We start from the raw sequence: 16,772 nt of genomic DNA, 5'->3' as shown, positions 1-16,772 counted from the left end.
TCTCAACTCATGGAATTTATTTGATTCTGATAACTAATATAAAGGGTGCTGACAAACTCTCTGGCCTCTGCACATCAGGAAGGAGCACTCCCACTCCTCCATGCTTAGGGTTGACCGTGTGGGCGGTGGGTCGGAATGCGAAATGACCCACGGCCCACGGCGGGTGCCAACTGCCAAGCTGATCAAAAGTGCAGGTCACATGATTCCTATCAACGAGCTGTCCGCTTTGGGACTAGCGCGGTCGGTCAATGGTTCCTTGCGCAGGCCCCAGGGTCAACTGGAACGGCGAACTGTCCCTCCACTGTCGGCAGCTCTGATCAATCGGCATGGAGAGTGTCACCGTATCAGTCTTCCAAGCTATTCTACAGCAGTGTAACTCGCAAATGGTTGATACATAGATCAAGGAAGGACTATGCATTTCTTGTGATCCATCCTCCACAATAAGAATCGAGATGACGTATTGAACGTGAGAACTGCGGGAAAGTAACGGGGCTAGACCGCATCTTCAGCGCTGGACAGAGTTGAGTACCAGACAGGGTCCTAAGGGACTCTCGTCAGTGCCCATCAGAGAGTGGCTGGATGGAGTGCTGGAGCCCGACTAACCATACCGGCCAATTCTCTGTCGGCGAATCGTGCCCACCATAACCCACGGAATCGCCCCAGCGATGCAGGATCGATGTCGAAATAGGTACACTGCGATAAGCGCAAGCTCTCCTCACAGTCTTTCTATGTACCCATTCAAACGGCTCCCCGCGGGCGGGCCTTGGCCTCTTTCTTGGCCTTGGCTTCCTCCTTCTTGCGTTTCTTCTGCTCTTCCACTTTCTCCTCGTGCTTCCGCTTGAGGGCGGCCTTCTCCTCCGCGGTCTTGGCGACTGGCTTGAAGAAACCCTCGAGCCGGGTTTGCTGAGCGGTCTTGAGATTCTTCTGTAACCGAGCTGCGCCATTGCGGACCCGGTCTTCGTTGAACCCCTTGTCTTTGACGAGGAAGTTCACGAGGCCCTCGACGTCCGGCGCCTCCCACTTGAAATCACACTCCGGATGGTTGGCATCACGGACTTCCGGCTCCAGGAACAGTTCCCGTGCCTGCTTATACGGCCAGTCTTCCGGAATGGTGTATTTCTTTTTGGGATCTTTCTCCATCCACTCCACCACTTTCTCCAGTGACCCGTGCTCTCGGATCAATTTCAATGCTGTATTTGGCCCGACTTTGGGGATAGGCTCGACGTAGTCACAACCCAGCAGAATGCAGAGGTCGATGAACTAAGGCGCACATCGTTAGTTTGGGAATTGCCAGTTTGGGGCGGGCTAGAAAACCGCTCTGCGACATACCTGCTTCCGATCCATACCCAGCCCCTCCAGGGCGCGATCGAGATGAATTTCTTGGATTGGCTCCTTTCTCTGCTCGCTGAAAGTCAAATGCCGGAGTAAAATTGGTGCCTCGAAACACAACGTATCCATATCCTCGGATGCCGCCGCGTAGACCTTTCCGGCTTTGGCGAGGACGGCACACTGCGCCTCTGCCTCCGTCGGCGCATCGATATAAGGAATGCCCATAAGTTTCAGAAGCTTCTTACATTCTTCATTGTGCTCTCGAGTGACGCGAACTGTGCGCCGCGAGAATTTCTCAACATCCTCCGCGGTACCGGTCTCCTTGGCTTCTTCATGGGCTTCCTGAGCCTCAGCCTTTCGCGCCGTCCGCTTCGCCAGCTCCCCACTCTTTAGCTTGGGGGGCTTGCCATCAAACACGTAGACGGGCTTGATGCCATTGTCCACCATACGCAGAGTCCGATAGAACATGCCCATCAAATGCGACGTCGTTTCCCCCGCATCGCTCATCAATTGCTGTCCGTCTGAGCGAACGGCAATCAGAAAACTGTAAATGCTCATGGACCTGTTCTCCACATGTAAGCGGCGTCGCACTCCATCCCAGTACCCAGCGCAGCTCTTACGCATCCTATGAGGCATGGCCGTTAGCAATCCCACTCGGACTCCTGCGTCATCTGGCGTGCTAGACATACAATTGCGACCTTGCGTCCAAAATGATTCTTGATGTCGCCCGTCTTGATAGCATCGGGGGCATTCTCTGAAATCACTTGGAACAAGCCTAGAGCGAAAGATCGATTCAGTGATTACTGATCCGCCAGTTTGAGGACTCGCAGTGCACGTACCTTTGATACCCATGGTTGTGGTCGGGCTTTTGAGCTGGAATTGGCGACCAAACTGCTGGACACGACGGGAGAATCAAGCAGAACTCGATCAGTAATCGCAAGGCGCTCCAAGGACGCGACGATGATGCGGACGCGCTCCGCGGTCTCTCTTTAGCCGGATCGGGCCTAGCGTCGTCAACCGATCCCGAGCGAGTCACGTGACGGGCTTCAGTCGCCAGTCTCCATCGGGCCTCAGCCCATCTCACGATCTGCTGCCCTCTGCCCTAGGTTAACGCCTAAGCGGACCACTTTCTGATCCCCGCCTTTCTCCATGATATCCACGTGCCAAGACTCAGCAGGACAGGAATCGCTCACCAGTCCGTATGACTGGTCTCTCCGATCTCGCAAAGTTACTTCTCCCGTCGTCGCCGTCAAGCCAACCGTCGCCGCCGAATGGTCCGCGCACACCCCACAATGCGAACAGCTATCTTGCGTCGCCGACCACGATGAAGCGGAGTCGCGTTCAATTTGAGGCCGATGGGGACCATTCCTCCACATCGCCGGCGGGAAGTACAGCGCCGCCGATGGTCCGCACATCCGAGGACGACGTCCGGAGCAATCATAGCAATCAGGCAAGCCAGGTGCCGCATATCCCGAAGATCTCGCGGAAGATCCGGGCTTGCACGGAATGCAAGCGCCATAAGGTACGATGTGATATGAAGCAGGGGGAGAACATCTGCCAGCGCTGCAGCAAGATGGGGCTGCAGTGCGTGGTGAATAAGAGCTTGCAGACCCTGTTGGACGACGAGGCCGAGTGAGTGATTCAATGCGGAACGAAAAACTACGGCGCCGAGCTAACGGAGTCGTGCGGTCCGACAGGTGGAAGACTATGATCGAATTGGCCATGTCGGATCTGCTGAAGCGCGCTCGACTACCTGACCTGTCTTACTATCAAGTGGGCGGTCCGGCTCACCAGCAGGCTCGAGCGAATGGGCGGGAACGAAAAGTTGCCGCCGCTTCGGAAGACTCGACAGTACGGGACGATCACTCTGGGGACGATCAAAAGTCCAGCACGACTCGACCTCAGCCGCGGAGGGAGCAATCCCGTTACTCGCCGGAGCGGGAGGCGCCTGAAGGGGCATCTCTCGTGACCGCGCCGATGGGCAGCCTTTTCGAAGTCACTCAGCTCAGTCATTCAAGATCCAGCTCGCCAACGCGACAGTATGCGCCAGACCATGTGGTTGCGTCCGACTTCATATCGCGTGGAGTCGTGGATCTAGCAGAGGCAGAGGAGCTCTTTCGATACTTTGATCAACGCCTCAACCACTACCTCTGGGACGGAACGGCGATGTTGCACAAGGACCTGATATCCGTTCGCCGGTCTTCCACTCTTCTCACCGCAGCCATTTTGGCTGTCTCTGCGCTTCACATCCCGAACAAGGAACGAACCTTTGATACCTGCTATGCCGAGTTTGCTCGATTGGCATCCGAGTCGATGTTGGACCGGCATCACACCTTTGACGATTTGCGCGCCTTGTGTATTGGGGCGTTTTGGCTCTCCAATGTCAGCTGGAAACTGTCCGGCTATGCCGTGCGCATCGCTACGGAACGGAACCTGCATCAGTGCTACCGGAAAGCGATACAAGGCTCGCCGGAGCATCGTGAGCAGGCTCGGCTTTGGTATCTTCTCTATGTAAGACCGATGTCCTGTTGCTTCGGTGGCTCTTTGCTAACCATCTGGCGTGATTTTGCCAGGTCTTGGAACATCATTACTCGATCGCCTACGGCAGACCACCCATCATTCATGAGGATGCTTGTATCACCAATCACAATAGGTTTGTAGACTCGCCAGACGCTGAACAGCGCGATGTGCGACTACACAGCCAAGTCGCTCTGTTTATCATCCTCACGCGCATCTACCATGCCTTTGGCCCCGATGTGGACTTGGAAGTGCTGGAACACGAATTGCCAAAAATCGAGGAATTTGACCGCGACATCGAGAATTGGCGGAATATTTGGGGAGCTCGACTCGGTGAGTAGTCCTCCTTGTATGTCGATGGCCTTTGGCTGACTTGGGCCCATAGCTGGCAACCCCTATATTGGAAACTATCCCAACAAGGCGGTGCCTCTCCACTCCCATTTCTCGCGTCTGACCTTGAACTCAGTCGCATTGAGGACATACCATTCGGCCACGTCGTATCGACCTTTATCGGCGGAGCGGAAAAAGCGTGCGGAAATCGCGATCAATTCCGCTATCGCTACGCTCAAGGTTGTTCTCGACGAGCCCGATATCCAACGGGGTCTAGTCGGCGTGCCATTGTTTCTGCACAGCATGATTACATTCGCCGCTGTGTTTTTACTGAAGATCGCGGTCAAAGTACACCCGGATTGCTCCAACGTGCCCGGACGTCAGGTCAACTCGCTCGCCGCAGCCGGTCTGCGCATCGACATCCCGTACGTCTTGGGCATGATTGATCGGATTGTGGATCTCATGGTATCCGCCAGCAAACAAGCCAGTGAGCGGCATGTGTGCCACCACATCGCGCGCGGGTTACGCAAGATGCTGGATGGCTTCCGCGAATGGGAGCAGAAGCACCTCGAGCATACTCGCCGGGCGCAACAGCGCAGCTGGCTTCAGGAAACATCGTCCCTGTACAACTCGGTCGGACTTTCGTCGCCACGGATTGGGGGTCGCACGATGATCCATCACCCGCCGGCGATGCTTGGATTGGCTCCTCTTTCGTCCGAGCGCAGCAACAGTCAGGACGACAACGAGCACAATCACAATAATGGCTACGGCCCGTCGTCGACGGGTCCGGATACTAAGGCCCAGAACGGGTTGGCCGACGACACCATGGATCCCATGATGGCGGATTTGTGGGGGTTCGAGGAGGAGTATTTCCCGACTGGCGTGTTCGATTTCCTGCAGTCTCAAATGCCGGCGTGATTTTGGATGTTGAATATAACTACTCGGTACACTTCTAGTACATAATTTGGAGAGATAAAGGGCGTCGGAGGGCACATGTGCGAGTTGTCAGTTTGGCAATCGATGTGTTGGAATAGGCTTGGTTGTTCCTGTAGGCCCGATGGTCAACTGGCCAAGAGATCAAAAACACGAAAGATCAAACTGTTTGACATGTGTGGATTCGATTTCATCGGTTAAAATTCTGTGATATTCGGAAATAAGTATTTACTGTAGATCTGCCCATGTCATTTAGGGTCGGTCCCTCCAGTTCTTCGGCGGTCTCAAGGGTGCATACATCGCATAGCAACAGGGGCTAAACCTGAGACCAACCCTGACTCCACGAACCACCAGGAACCGTTTCACCTCCCTCTCAAACCCGACTGGATCGAAAAGCAATCCAATCCCTTTCCTGTATGTAAACTGATTAGAATGACAAGAAATGATCATTCCCAAAATGTGGGAGATTTCCGAACTGAAGCTCGTTCCATATCTTTACGGGGTGTGTGAAGCTAAGGGGGTTGATTCTGATCGAGTCCCCTGGAGGTAACTAGTATATACGTGAGTTCCTCTGCTGCGATTTTGCTTTGGTACCTTTTGATGTGTCCCGGGATTGTTCTTGATCGCACATGGTAATCCATTGCTCTTGACGAGTAAGAGTCCTCAGCGATGGAGACGATATCCCCCAGCAACAACTATGCCGCCAAACCATCGGAACGAGCGCGATGGCCCCCCTTGACGACGATGCTCATGTCTGGGGAGATGAGCGGAGTCAAACCGAGAGAGCTGACGCCGAAGGAGAAATTCGATCGATGGTGAGAAACCGACATGGAGGACACTGGGGTCATGATGGGATTGCTCGCTGACTGTTTGCGGGTAACAACTGAACAGGATGATCAATGAAGGATGGCGACATGTGTAGGTTTTTAATCATTCGAGAGACAAGAGAGAGGGTGTTTGATTGACGCGACGGCTAGAACGGTGGGATTGTTCGTTCTCGCTCATATCTTTCTCTATGCTTTTGCCTTTATGAATTATGCCCTCAAGGTATGCGCGTCGTGGGTCATGAGGAAATAGGGACGGATTCTGAGGCGCATGCAGGACAACTTGAATAATGCTCGAGCAACATACACATGGACATACATGGTGGCACGATCTGCGGCCCTCTGCTTACATGTCGATGTTGCATTGATTCTATTTCGTTGGTAACCCGTCACTCGAAAGCGACTATTGGCACCGGCTAATGGAAGAACAGCTGTCTGTCGAACGTTGATCTCTCTCCTGAGGCAGACGCCGCTCAACGGGATTGTCCAGTTTGACAAGAACATTGCGTTCCACAAGCGTTCGTAGCCGTTTCCCAGAGATCTCCGAATACGTTGCTGACCAGACGACAGTGATCGCATGGTCGATCGTCTTCTTCTCCTGGGTTCACACGATCGCGCATCTGAACAACGTCGCCCAGCTGGCCGCAAAGAACGGACAGGGCTTCGTCGGCTTCCTTCGAGCGGGCTTCCTGACGGGTCCCGCCTGGACCGGCTGGATCATGCTGATCGCCCTGATGGTGATGGTGTGCACGTCCATTGAGAAGCCCCGTCGCGCGAATTTCGAGCGGTTCTGGTATCTGCACCATCTGTTCATCATCTTCTTCGTTTTTTGGTCGATCCATGGCGTTTTCTGCATGATCCCGGCGGATTTCGAGCCCTTCTGCACCGGAAACGGCAGCTTCTATCAGTACTGGATCTACGGAGCGGTTGCCTATCTGGCCGAGAGGATCATGCGAGAGGTTCGCGGCCGGCACAGGACGTACATCACCAAGGTTATCCAGCATCCGAGCAATGTGGTGGAAATCCAGCTGAAAAAGGAAAACACAAAGACTCGAGCCGGGCAGGTTCGTTCACTCATTTCCTAAGTTTTGACCTGACGGCCTTGCTGACGAGAATAGTACATTTTCCTGTGCTGCCCGGAGGTGTCACTATGGCAGTACCACCCGTTCACTCTCACGAGCGCCCCCGAGGAAGACTACCTCTCCGTCCACATCCGCTGCGTTGGGGACTTCACCAAGGCCCTAGCGAAGGCCCTCGGCTGCGACTTCGAGAATAAAGACAACAACAAAGATAAAAGGCAGTCAGCCATCGTCAGCGTGTCCGACCCCAACATTGACCCAGCCATCCGGCGCATCCTGCCACGGATCTACATCGACGGACCGTTTGGTAGCGCATCCGAAGACGTGTTCAAGTACGAAATCGCCGTGCTCGTGGGTGGTGGCATTGGCGTGACGCCGTTCGCCTCGATCCTCAAGAGCATGTGGTACCGCATGAACTACAACTATGGGGACAAGAAGACCCGGCTGCGCAAAGTCTACTTCTTCTGGATCTGCCGAGACTTTGGGTCGTTTGAGTGGTTCCGGTCGTTGCTGGCAGCGATCGAGGAGCAGGACACGACGAGTCGGATTGAGATCCATACCGTGAGTTCCCCGATTCGATATCCGCGCCTCCCGAAGTTTTTGTTGCTAATATCTGAATAAATAGTATCTGACCGCCAAGCTCAAACCCGACGAGGCAACAAACATCATGATCAACGACGCCAACGCCGAAAAAGACGCCATCACCGGCCTCCGCTCGCCAACAAACTTTGGTCGCCCCAACTGGGACTTGATCTTCCGCTCGATCCGCAAGATCCATGCTCCCGCAGAAGCTGGTGTCTTTTTCTGCGGACCCAAGCCGTTGGGCAAGGAGTTGCATATCAAGTGCAACGAGTATTCGGAGCCGGGCTTCGAGTTTGTGTGGGGAGAGGAGAACTTCTAGACTATAGATTTAGGCCACTATCGTTTTTTTTTTTCTTGCATCTGGGACTGGATCTATTATGTATTAGGGTTAATTGAAGAATATGCACTGGTTGCATGTCATGACCTTTGATCTTGAGGAGTTTACATACAAAATAGGAAGTCGAAAGCAGCGCTGCGTGATTGGCCAAGGATGCCGAGGCTAAACTAACCCATACCGGTGATCGCTCCGCAGCGAGCCGATGGGCGATCCCGGTTCTGCTTCGCTCAACACTCCGGCGTGGAGGCAAGCTCCAGAACACTTGTTCTATAAAATGGGATGATTTTGCATCAGAAAGTGACCTCAATTTGTTGGGATCATACTAGCTACCGCATAGACTGTCACTCGCTCGATAGTACTACTTCTTACGCCTCACGTTGTACTATCTGCATTGGCCAATTGATCGAGTCATGAATCGCTCTTTTCTCCGGGCCGCGGGACGATACTCCAGCCCGCTTCATAGATCACATCTCCCGGCCAAGACATGGGCAAACCGCCGATGGGCATCCTCGGCGGCGGCTCGATTCAATTGGGAGGATCCGTTAAATGCGGCGGAACTCTTCACGGATGAGGAATTGGCGATTCAGGATACGGCGAGACAGTACTGCCAGGAGCGGTTGGCACCGCGGATATTGGGTGGGTAATGAAGCTTATTGATGGTCCCCGTATTGCGCTCATCATTCCAATCGGCGATCCCTAGAGGCCTATCGAAATGAAAACTACGACCGCAAGATTCTCCAAGAGATGGGGGAAATCGGGCTTTTGGGCGCTACAATCCAGGGCTACGGCTGCGCGGGTGCGAGCACCGTGGCCTCGGGCCTGATCACCCGAGAGGTGGAACGCGTCGACTCCGGTTACCGGTCTGGTATGTCCGTGCAGAGCTCCTTGGTGATGACCGGCATCGATGAGTTCGGCACGCAGGAGCAAAAGGAGCGCTTTCTGCCGCAGTTGGCCAAGGGTAACCTGTTGGGCTGCTTCGGGCTCACGGAGCCGAACCATGGCTCGGATCCGGGCTCCATGGAGACCGTTGCACGGGAGCATCCGACGAAGAAAGGGGTTTACTTGCTCTCCGGGACGAAGACATGGATTACCAACTCGCCCATCGCCGACGTCCTGCTGGTTTGGGCGCGGCTCGAGAGCACGGGCAAGATCCGCGGGTTCCTGATTGAGCGCAGCAAGTGCCCCCCAGGGACCCTGGAGACCCCGGCGATCAAGAATAAGACGGCCCTCCGCGCGTCGATCACCGGCATGATCCAGATGGATGATTGCCCGGTGCCTGCGGAGAATATGTTCTCGACCGTGGAAGGACTGTCCGGGCCGTTTACCTGCCTGAGTAGCGCTCGATTGGGAATCGCCTTTGGTGTGATGGGCGCTTTGGAGGACTGTCTGGCCCGAGCCCGATCTTACGCTCTGGAGCGGAAGCAGTTCAAGGGCAACCCTCTGGCCAAGTATCAGTTGGTGCAGAAGAAGCTGGCGGATGCCTCCACGGACGCCGCCTACGGTCTTTTGGCGGCAACGCAGGTTGCACGATTAAAGGATGCGGGCAAGGCTGTGCCGGAGATGATCTCGATGGTGAAACGGCAAAACTGCGACCGGGCTCTGGCAAATGCGCGGACGTATGTACTCGATATTGTCTCTTTTGACAGTTGAAGTTGGCTAAACGAGGAGGACTACTAGTCTGCAGGAGGTTTTTGGCGGCAACGCCACGAGCGATGAATACCATATTGGACGTCACGTGGCCAACCTGTTCGTGACGCAAACCTACGAGGGCCAGAGTGATATTCACAGTAAGCGCTCACTTGACGCAGCAAGTGTTCCATGATTGTATCTGCATGCTGACGGATTATCCAGCTCTTATCCTCGGCCGCGCCATCACCGGAATCCAAGCATTTGTTTGAGTGCGGAGACCGCGGGACTTGGACTACAGACTTTGGCCGGTGTTCAGCCGCTCTGAAAGGGATTCTCGAGTCGCAAACCCTGGGAAAATGGCTGAGTGGATTGATCGTTGGGTGTCACATGGCAGACAGTTTGTACGAAGTCGTTCCGATGCTGCAGTGGTTGAGCTGTTGCCTGTTGATGATACGATGGCTGTGGCTGGCACAAACAGCAGATGAATTCTATTCCTCTTCTGTGGCAACCAGCACGACGATCCATGCAAGAGTACATAGCCTGTGTTCAAGAGTCTCGGTCAGAGTGAGAGTCGGACAGTCGATAATTAGTTGTGCATCTCCGCAATTTCCGTTTGAAATTCTCACGTGTCAAGTGGGTCCATATTCAATTTTGGTAATCGTGCTGCTGGCAAATAGGCGGTCAAGAAAATGCCGCACTAGTCGGAAGAAGCAAAGCCTGGCTGCCGAAACCTTCCGCTTACAGTAATTAGTGGGTCACGGAACTTTCTGCCTGGGTTTCGAAATTTCAAGGTCCTTCGTCAAATCCCGAGATTGGCAATTACAATTTCGAATCGAAGTCCAACTTCCTGTTCCATTGCGGACCTGAAAACGGTCAACTGTCTTAGGAGGTGACCAAGCAGAACAGAACAATTGCGTCGGGACCGAAGACGTAGTGTGAGAGTGGCGAGTTGGGACGCGTGGGAAGTGAAAACTCTGCAATCATCTCAGCAACGAAAACCCAGGTTCCTGGGACAAAAGACGTGATTTGGACACGTCTTGGTTGCATCGATGGAGGAGCAGTCGACAGGAAGGCACTGCACACCCCAAATATTACAGTAATTTTACCATACCATTACCGCATTTGGGACATTCTGTAACTATGGATTCTCTGACACCTCCTGGCTTTTGCCAGAATCTTCGTCTTCTTGTTAGCCACTCGCGTCTGGGGAGATTGGTAATCAACCTTACTAAGGATACCGTAACGACTGCAATACTTATATACTTGTCCTGGGCTTGACAGCGCACAGCAGTGAATTTCAGAGCTGATTCCTCCGGAACCAATAGCTATCACACAGCGACACTGTGGCCTCGCGATTTTCTTTGATTGTGGCGATAACTGCATCCAACTTCAAAGACAATCGATCTGCGCAATACAGAACGGTTTCCGTAATACCATTACAGCGGCTCGCGCCCAAGTCGCACCCCACGGCGAAGCCACTCGGGCATCCCTCTTACTCTTCCTCTGTTCGCCTCCATCGCTTTTCTCTCTACACCATCAGCATCTGCTTGGACTTCACGACACACGACGACTGCAATCTTCTGTCTGTTCTCCGTTCTTCCTTTGACCTGTCTTGCCTCCTTGATTCTCTGTAAGTAACCTTCACATCTCGTGCCCCGTCATTTTCTCTTTTTTTCTTTTTTTCCCGGTGACGTCCGTTGATGCTGACTGACCTGCCTCATTTGATCCAGAGCCCGTACCGTCTTCCGACATCCGAGAAACCCCCATCAACAACAACCTCCTCCGACCTTTCTTTTTCCTTCTCATCCATCCGCCGTCATGGCTCTCAAGCGCATCAACAAGGAACTCGCTGATCTCGGACGGTAAGTGCTTGCCGCTTTACCCCTCTTCCGCTCTCCGCCCCGGGTGCCTTCTCAATCTGCACCTTGATGTCTGCCCTCGATGTCAACAGGCCGATACTGATGATTTCTATAGTGATCCACCATCCTCCTGCTCGGCAGGACCAGTTGGAGATGATCTGGTACGTGATCCCCAGTTCCCGAGAGATCCTATGCCGCACCATCATTCCGGTCATCCGCAATATCATACCCCACCTTGAGAGACTTACATTGTGCTAACGCACTTGTCCTTCAGTTCCACTGGCAAGCAACAATCATGGGTCCGAGCGACTCTCCATATGCAGGAGGTGTTTTCTTCCTAGCCATTCACTTCCCTACGGACTACCCATTCAAGGCGCCAAAGGTCAACTTCACGACACGAATCTACCACCCGAACATCAATTCGAACGGGAGCATCTGTTTAGATATCTTGAGAGATCAGTGGAGTCCAGCTCTCACCATCTCGAAAGGTACGCCCTCCCCCCCATTCATCTCCCGGTCCGACTCGGTGCAAGTGGCTGACCCGACCATAGTTCTTCTCTCCATCTGCTCGATGCTCACAGACCCGAACCCGGACGATCCGTTGGTACCAGAGATCGCGCACGTTTACAAGACAGACCGTGCGCGGTACGACGCGACGGCGCGGGAATGGACTCGCAAATACGCCATTTGACGTCTCGTTCCTTTCGTGCTGTTCGTTTTCTTTCTCTGCTAGGTTGATGGATCGTTTGCGGGCGTTTTGGCCAAGGGAGAAAGATTCGGTTTTGTTTTGTATCCAGAGTCTTTCTTCTAGCGGTCGAAATTTCATGTTCTAAATATCTTATGACCCTCATCTCTCATTCTTGTCCTGTCTTTCATTCGGAGCTCAAATGAAACCACTGTGATGATCCTGCCATCGGTCACCTCGCGCACTGCCTAGATATACGGAGCGGAAAGCAGCAAACGGCGTACTGGACTGTGGTGGTGTTGGCGCATGGCATCGCTTTCAGTGTCAGTTGGTTTTTTTTTTTTTTTTTTTGTGTCGTTATTCTGTCTTTAATTACTGTTTTTATTTGTTTTGTACAGACCGTGCGCGGTACGACGCGACGGCGCGGGAATGGACTCGCAAATACGCCATTTGACGTCTCGTTCCTTTCGTGCTGTTCGTTTTCTTTCTCTGCTAGGTTGATGGATCGTTTGCGGGCGTTTTGGCCAAGGGAGAAAGATTCGGTTTTGTTTTGTATCCAGAGTCTTTCTTCTAGCGGTCGAAATTTCATGTTCTAAATATCTTATGACCCTCATCTCTCATTCTTGTCCTGTCTTTCATTCGGAGCTCAAATGAAACCACTGTGATGATCCTGCCATCGGTCACCTCGCGCACTGCCTAGATATACGGAGCGGAAAGCAGCAAACGGCGTACTGGACTGTGGTGGTGTTGGCGCATGGCATCGCTTTCAGTGTTTTGTTTTTTTTTTTTTTTTTTTTTTTTGCGTTATCTGCTTTAATCTGTTTTATTGTTTTGCATTGTTGCATTGTGCGGTGTTTATTAATCCATTCCTTCATTCATTCAGATCAGTCTATCATCCCAAATTCAACGTAGAGAATTTTCGTCTGTAGATGGTTGACAGGATTAGTCTGTCCAGTAATCATGAGAAAAACAATACAGAGTTCATCAGAAAAACTCCATGAGAGGAATGAAAATACATGCCCATCGATCACGACGATGCAGAGACGCCCAGGTTGAAATGGAATGCACATCAAAAAGAAGAAATCATCACATCATGACAATGATGAACAAAACACATGCGAAAGAGAAAAGAAGAGAAGAGAATTACTTTCTCGAGGACGCCTTGGACGTCGAAGACCTCCTCGACGTCGTCGAACCAGCAGCGACAGTAGGGGCCTTCTCCACCGCCTTGATTGTTCGTTCCGAGGCACGCGAGTGCTCCGAGACGCGCGAGTGATGGTTCGACGAGACCTGGCTGATGCTATCGCTCGGCTTGACGGGTTCGTCGAACTTGCTGCCTCTTCGGGACGAGGAGGCCGACACGACGGAGGAGCGATGATGATGATGATGAGAGTGGTGGGAATGGTGGCTGTGATGGGACCGGCCCGCGACGGAGGAGCGTCGATCCTTCTCATGCAGTCCAACCTGGCTGATGGAGTCGTCGGGCGTGATGTGCGTGTCGACGTCGACCTCGTCGAGGAAGACCGTGCTCGGGGTGGCGCTCTCCGGCAGCGGGATGTTCCGCGCGCTGTAGACGCTGCCGCGGCGCTTGGAGGCGGTGGATGATGCGGCGACGGAGGCGGCGTCAGCCTTGCTGGCTCGGGATTTGGAGGAGCGGTGTGAGGGCGCGGCGGAGCGAGAAGAGGTGGACACGTGGGATGGGCTGCCGTGGTGGTGGTGGTGGTGGTGTCGGTGATGGTGGCTGCTGCCGCTGCTGTGGTGGCTCTGGTAGTCGGCGTCGTCCACGGGATCACCGCCGTCGGCCTCGTCGTATCGGGATTGGCGGTCATGGTCGCGGTCGCGGTAGTAGGAAGAGGTTGAGGATCGTGCGGCGCTGCGGCGCGAGTGAGTGGATTTGGCCGGCTTGATGGTCGAGATGGAGCCAAACTCCGTCTCGGCCTCGTCGTCCCGCCCCGGGTGGTGGTGCACGGGCTCGTCGACGTAGCTGCTGATGAAGGTGCTGGGGTTGCACGGATAGGAGCGAGAGCGCGGCTTCGGCGGGTACTCGATCGCCCGGATTGGCAGCTCCTTGGTCGCGTAGATGCTCCCGTTCGACGACCGCCGGATGCCGTTGTCCTCTTTGGCGTAGACGCTGCCCGGCACCGGCGGGTAGTACAGCTCGGTGTCCTCGTAGATGGTGTCCGCCCGCGGGTTTCGAGACGCGACGCTGCGGGTGAATTCCGAGATGGCGTCGTTGGCCGTGCGCTGGCTGCGCGGAACCGGCGCTTCGAGCGCCAGATACTCCGGAATTTCCTGGACCGCGCGAGGCTGTTGTTGCTGGTGTTGCTGAGAAGTGATCTGCGGTGAAAATTGTTGCCCAGACACGGCGGATACGGCTGCCGCCGCCGCCGCCGCTGCCTGAGATGCTACCGGCGTGACTTGAGAAGCCGCCGACGCGTCGCCTTTGGACATGGCATAGGCAATCGCCGCCCCGGCCGTGGCGCCCAGGAGCGTCCCGATGATGGTCTTGGCCGTCGAGTTGCCGTCGCCCGACGACGACGGGATCGGGAGCGGTTTATAGTCCTTTGGCGCCTCGATGGTCCGGGAAGAAAAGTAGTCGCCGCCGGAAACGGACCGGGAAACCATTGACTTGGGAGACACGGACCCAGCCTCCTCGATGCTGTCGGCCTTTGCCGAGCGCGCCCGGGACACAACGGACCCTTCCTTGATCATCTTCAGCGCCGGACCGGACGCTTGGGACCGAGACGATGATGAGTCCGATCGGTGGACGGCTTCAATGCTGTTGCCGTCGAGGTCAATGACCGCGGCGCTGAAGTATCCCGTGTCAGGGTCTCGCAGCTTGGGCTCCCCATGCATCTTGCCGCCCGCCTTTAGGGCTGAGATGAAGAACGAATTCACGGCTTCTTTGGACGGTGCCGGGAAAGCCACATGGGCAGCGCCGGCTGGCGTGCTGGTTCCAAGAGTCAATGCATGTCCCTTGACTTTTGAAATTGTTACGGGGAAAAAAAACTTTACCCTGGCTTCTCCTGTGCCAACCAAAAGTCCGCCGGCTCATCGGGCCTCGTCCCGAATCCGATGTACTCGTCATGGCGTCCAATGTACTTGTATCCCAACGGCTGGAGGCAGGAAAGGAAGAACGATGTCGAGCTGGGCAGGTGTGAAACAGTAAGAGTGAGATGTGACAGCGGCATTGTCGTGAGATTTACGACGATATCCGGTCACAGACGAGAAAATTGAACAATGGTGGACTTGAGAAACCGCCCACGAAGATTGGTTGGTCCCTCAACTGAAGGTCAGGAATTGATCACCAGAAGAGGCAGAGTTGTATATCACTCGGAGATGTAAAAAGCTGCTTTTTGAATGAAGAGGAACCAGCAGCGGTCAGAAAGCTATATCAACCTTAGTCGGACGTCGTACCGCATTACTAAGAGCATTTGTAAGGCAAAAGTGGCGAGCGCATTTACCGCCTACAAGAGGCCCAGGACAAGGTATCTGATCCAGCAGATCCTGGCGGAAACAGGAAAGTATAATGGGAAGCAGACGGGCCGAGGCGTGGACACTCTTTGGAGTATCCACGGGGCACCACTGACGTTGGGCCATGTCTGGTGGATAAGGGCACATGTTACCGCGCAGAAGATGACTCGAGAAACCCCTCAGCGTTCTGGGCCCATATGCTGGGTACGTTGAGGTACTACTCGGGGCCGAGGAGGGTAGATCCGGCAGCGAACAAGAATGGCCATTGACATCCAAGGCGCCTGAGCGCATAAAATGGAGTTGCAATCCCACGAGAAACCCTCTTACGAAGGGCAAATCAATCCGTCACTGTGAGCCGTTGATAGGCGGCCTCTTCTTTTCCTAACCCTAAACTTTGTGTGTCTGATTTCCTGCCCCTCGCATTGTCCGTCCTCGCATGGAGGGTCTGCCGGTTTGGTAGAGTTATTTTTGTCCCGCGGGAGGGGCCTGGTTGGACTTAGGCCTAAACACACAACGTTGAATGAACCGTTTCCGAAAGCCTCGCGATCAAGGATTCAAGTGGATGACTGGGTGCAATAGGCGGATTGTGGAGTATTTCGCGCGCTGTTCTGATGCACAAATGGCCTGTCGGTCCCGTCAGGTCCCAAAATCAAACAGCCAGTACGAGAAGAACTGGTAAACTGGTAGAGCCCGCATTGGGCATTCCTGCTGCAAGTATCAACTTCGGTTCGTCCTCGGGCTTGACTGATTGAATGAGAATGACAGCATTGGTGAACATGCGGTGGGACTTGACCGCCAACCATCACAACGCAGGATGTACCAAAACTCCGATCCACTGTCCAAAGCACTTGCCAGCGGCGGTAGTGGCAGGAACGGAGAACTCTGTGCGGAGTAGTACTCGTACAAGAAACCTGACCGCTGGCGCTTAATCGGTTACTTTACGCACGTCGAGACGTGATTTGCCTACAATTATTTCTGACCCGACGATAGGCACCTTCTGGCAGCGAGGATCATCGGTTCTGCCTCGCCTTCACGTCCTGAGTTCACGAATCTCAGCATATAGAATCGTAGTTCAAAGCGACCAGCAAGCAAATGTTCTGGATCCCCAGTGATTGAAAACGCAGGGTGGCTGGGACTCAGTCCGAAGTGATGCGAGTCGGCGAATCCACGTGCAGCCTCAACCACGCTGCCACG

At 54.1% G+C, this 16,772-nt stretch overlaps 6 protein-coding genes across 6 annotated transcripts; 4 read left to right on the top strand and 2 right to left on the bottom strand.

Annotated features, from left to right (window-relative positions):
• Nucleotides 1-738: 738 nt before the first annotated feature.
• Nucleotides 739-1,887, bottom strand: VTN31DRAFT_7472 (uncharacterized protein; the record flags this gene model as incomplete). The annotated part of the gene is made up of 2 exons (XM_069408197.1): nucleotides 739-1,260; nucleotides 1,330-1,887. 2 exons carry the CDS (start codon nucleotides 1,885-1,887, stop codon nucleotides 739-741), a joined length of 1,080 nt encoding a protein of 359 aa, XP_069257970.1.
• A 643-nt stretch (nucleotides 1,888-2,530) lies between these two features.
• VTN31DRAFT_7471 (uncharacterized protein) lies at nucleotides 2,531-5,094 on the top strand (the record flags this gene model as incomplete). The annotated part of the gene is made up of 4 exons (XM_069408196.1): nucleotides 2,531-2,961; nucleotides 3,027-3,840; nucleotides 3,903-4,179; nucleotides 4,232-5,094. 4 exons carry the CDS (start codon nucleotides 2,531-2,533, stop codon nucleotides 5,092-5,094), a joined length of 2,385 nt encoding a protein of 794 aa, XP_069257969.1.
• Nucleotides 5,095-5,778: 684 nt separating this feature from the next.
• Nucleotides 5,779-7,913, top strand: VTN31DRAFT_7470 (uncharacterized protein; the record flags this gene model as incomplete). The annotated part of the gene is made up of 8 exons (XM_069408195.1): nucleotides 5,779-5,924; nucleotides 6,001-6,027; nucleotides 6,087-6,156; nucleotides 6,211-6,310; nucleotides 6,365-6,451; nucleotides 6,504-6,997; nucleotides 7,052-7,573; nucleotides 7,638-7,913. The coding sequence occupies 8 exons, from the start codon at nucleotides 5,779-5,781 to the stop codon at nucleotides 7,911-7,913; spliced, it is 1,722 nt and encodes a 573-aa protein (XP_069257968.1).
• Nucleotides 7,914-8,341: 428 nt separating this feature from the next.
• Nucleotides 8,342-9,829, top strand: VTN31DRAFT_7469 (uncharacterized protein; the record flags this gene model as incomplete). Its single annotated transcript, XM_069408193.1, has 4 exons — nucleotides 8,342-8,567; nucleotides 8,632-9,547; nucleotides 9,609-9,718; nucleotides 9,783-9,829. The coding sequence occupies 4 exons, from the start codon at nucleotides 8,342-8,344 to the stop codon at nucleotides 9,827-9,829; spliced, it is 1,299 nt and encodes a 432-aa protein (XP_069257967.1).
• A 1,549-nt stretch (nucleotides 9,830-11,378) lies between these two features.
• Nucleotides 11,379-12,110, top strand: VTN31DRAFT_7468 (uncharacterized protein; the record flags this gene model as incomplete). The annotated part of the gene is made up of 4 exons (XM_069408192.1): nucleotides 11,379-11,422; nucleotides 11,535-11,580; nucleotides 11,694-11,907; nucleotides 11,971-12,110. The coding sequence occupies 4 exons, from the start codon at nucleotides 11,379-11,381 to the stop codon at nucleotides 12,108-12,110; spliced, it is 444 nt and encodes a 147-aa protein (XP_069257966.1).
• Nucleotides 12,111-13,247: 1,137 nt separating this feature from the next.
• Nucleotides 13,248-15,295, bottom strand: VTN31DRAFT_7467 (uncharacterized protein; the record flags this gene model as incomplete). The annotated part of the gene is made up of 2 exons (XM_069408191.1): nucleotides 13,248-15,054; nucleotides 15,120-15,295. The coding sequence occupies 2 exons, from the start codon at nucleotides 15,293-15,295 to the stop codon at nucleotides 13,248-13,250; spliced, it is 1,983 nt and encodes a 660-aa protein (XP_069257965.1).
• Between the last annotated feature and the right edge of the window lie 1,477 nt (nucleotides 15,296-16,772).

The sequence above is a fragment of the Thermomyces dupontii genome (assembly GCF_041956625.1).
Source record: "Thermomyces dupontii strain NRRL 2155 unplaced genomic scaffold VTN31scaffold_9, whole genome shotgun sequence".
In the NCBI taxonomy this organism is placed as follows: domain Eukaryota; kingdom Fungi; phylum Ascomycota; class Eurotiomycetes; order Eurotiales; family Trichocomaceae; genus Thermomyces; species Thermomyces dupontii.
This window is presented reverse-complemented; position numbering and strand designations above follow the sequence as displayed.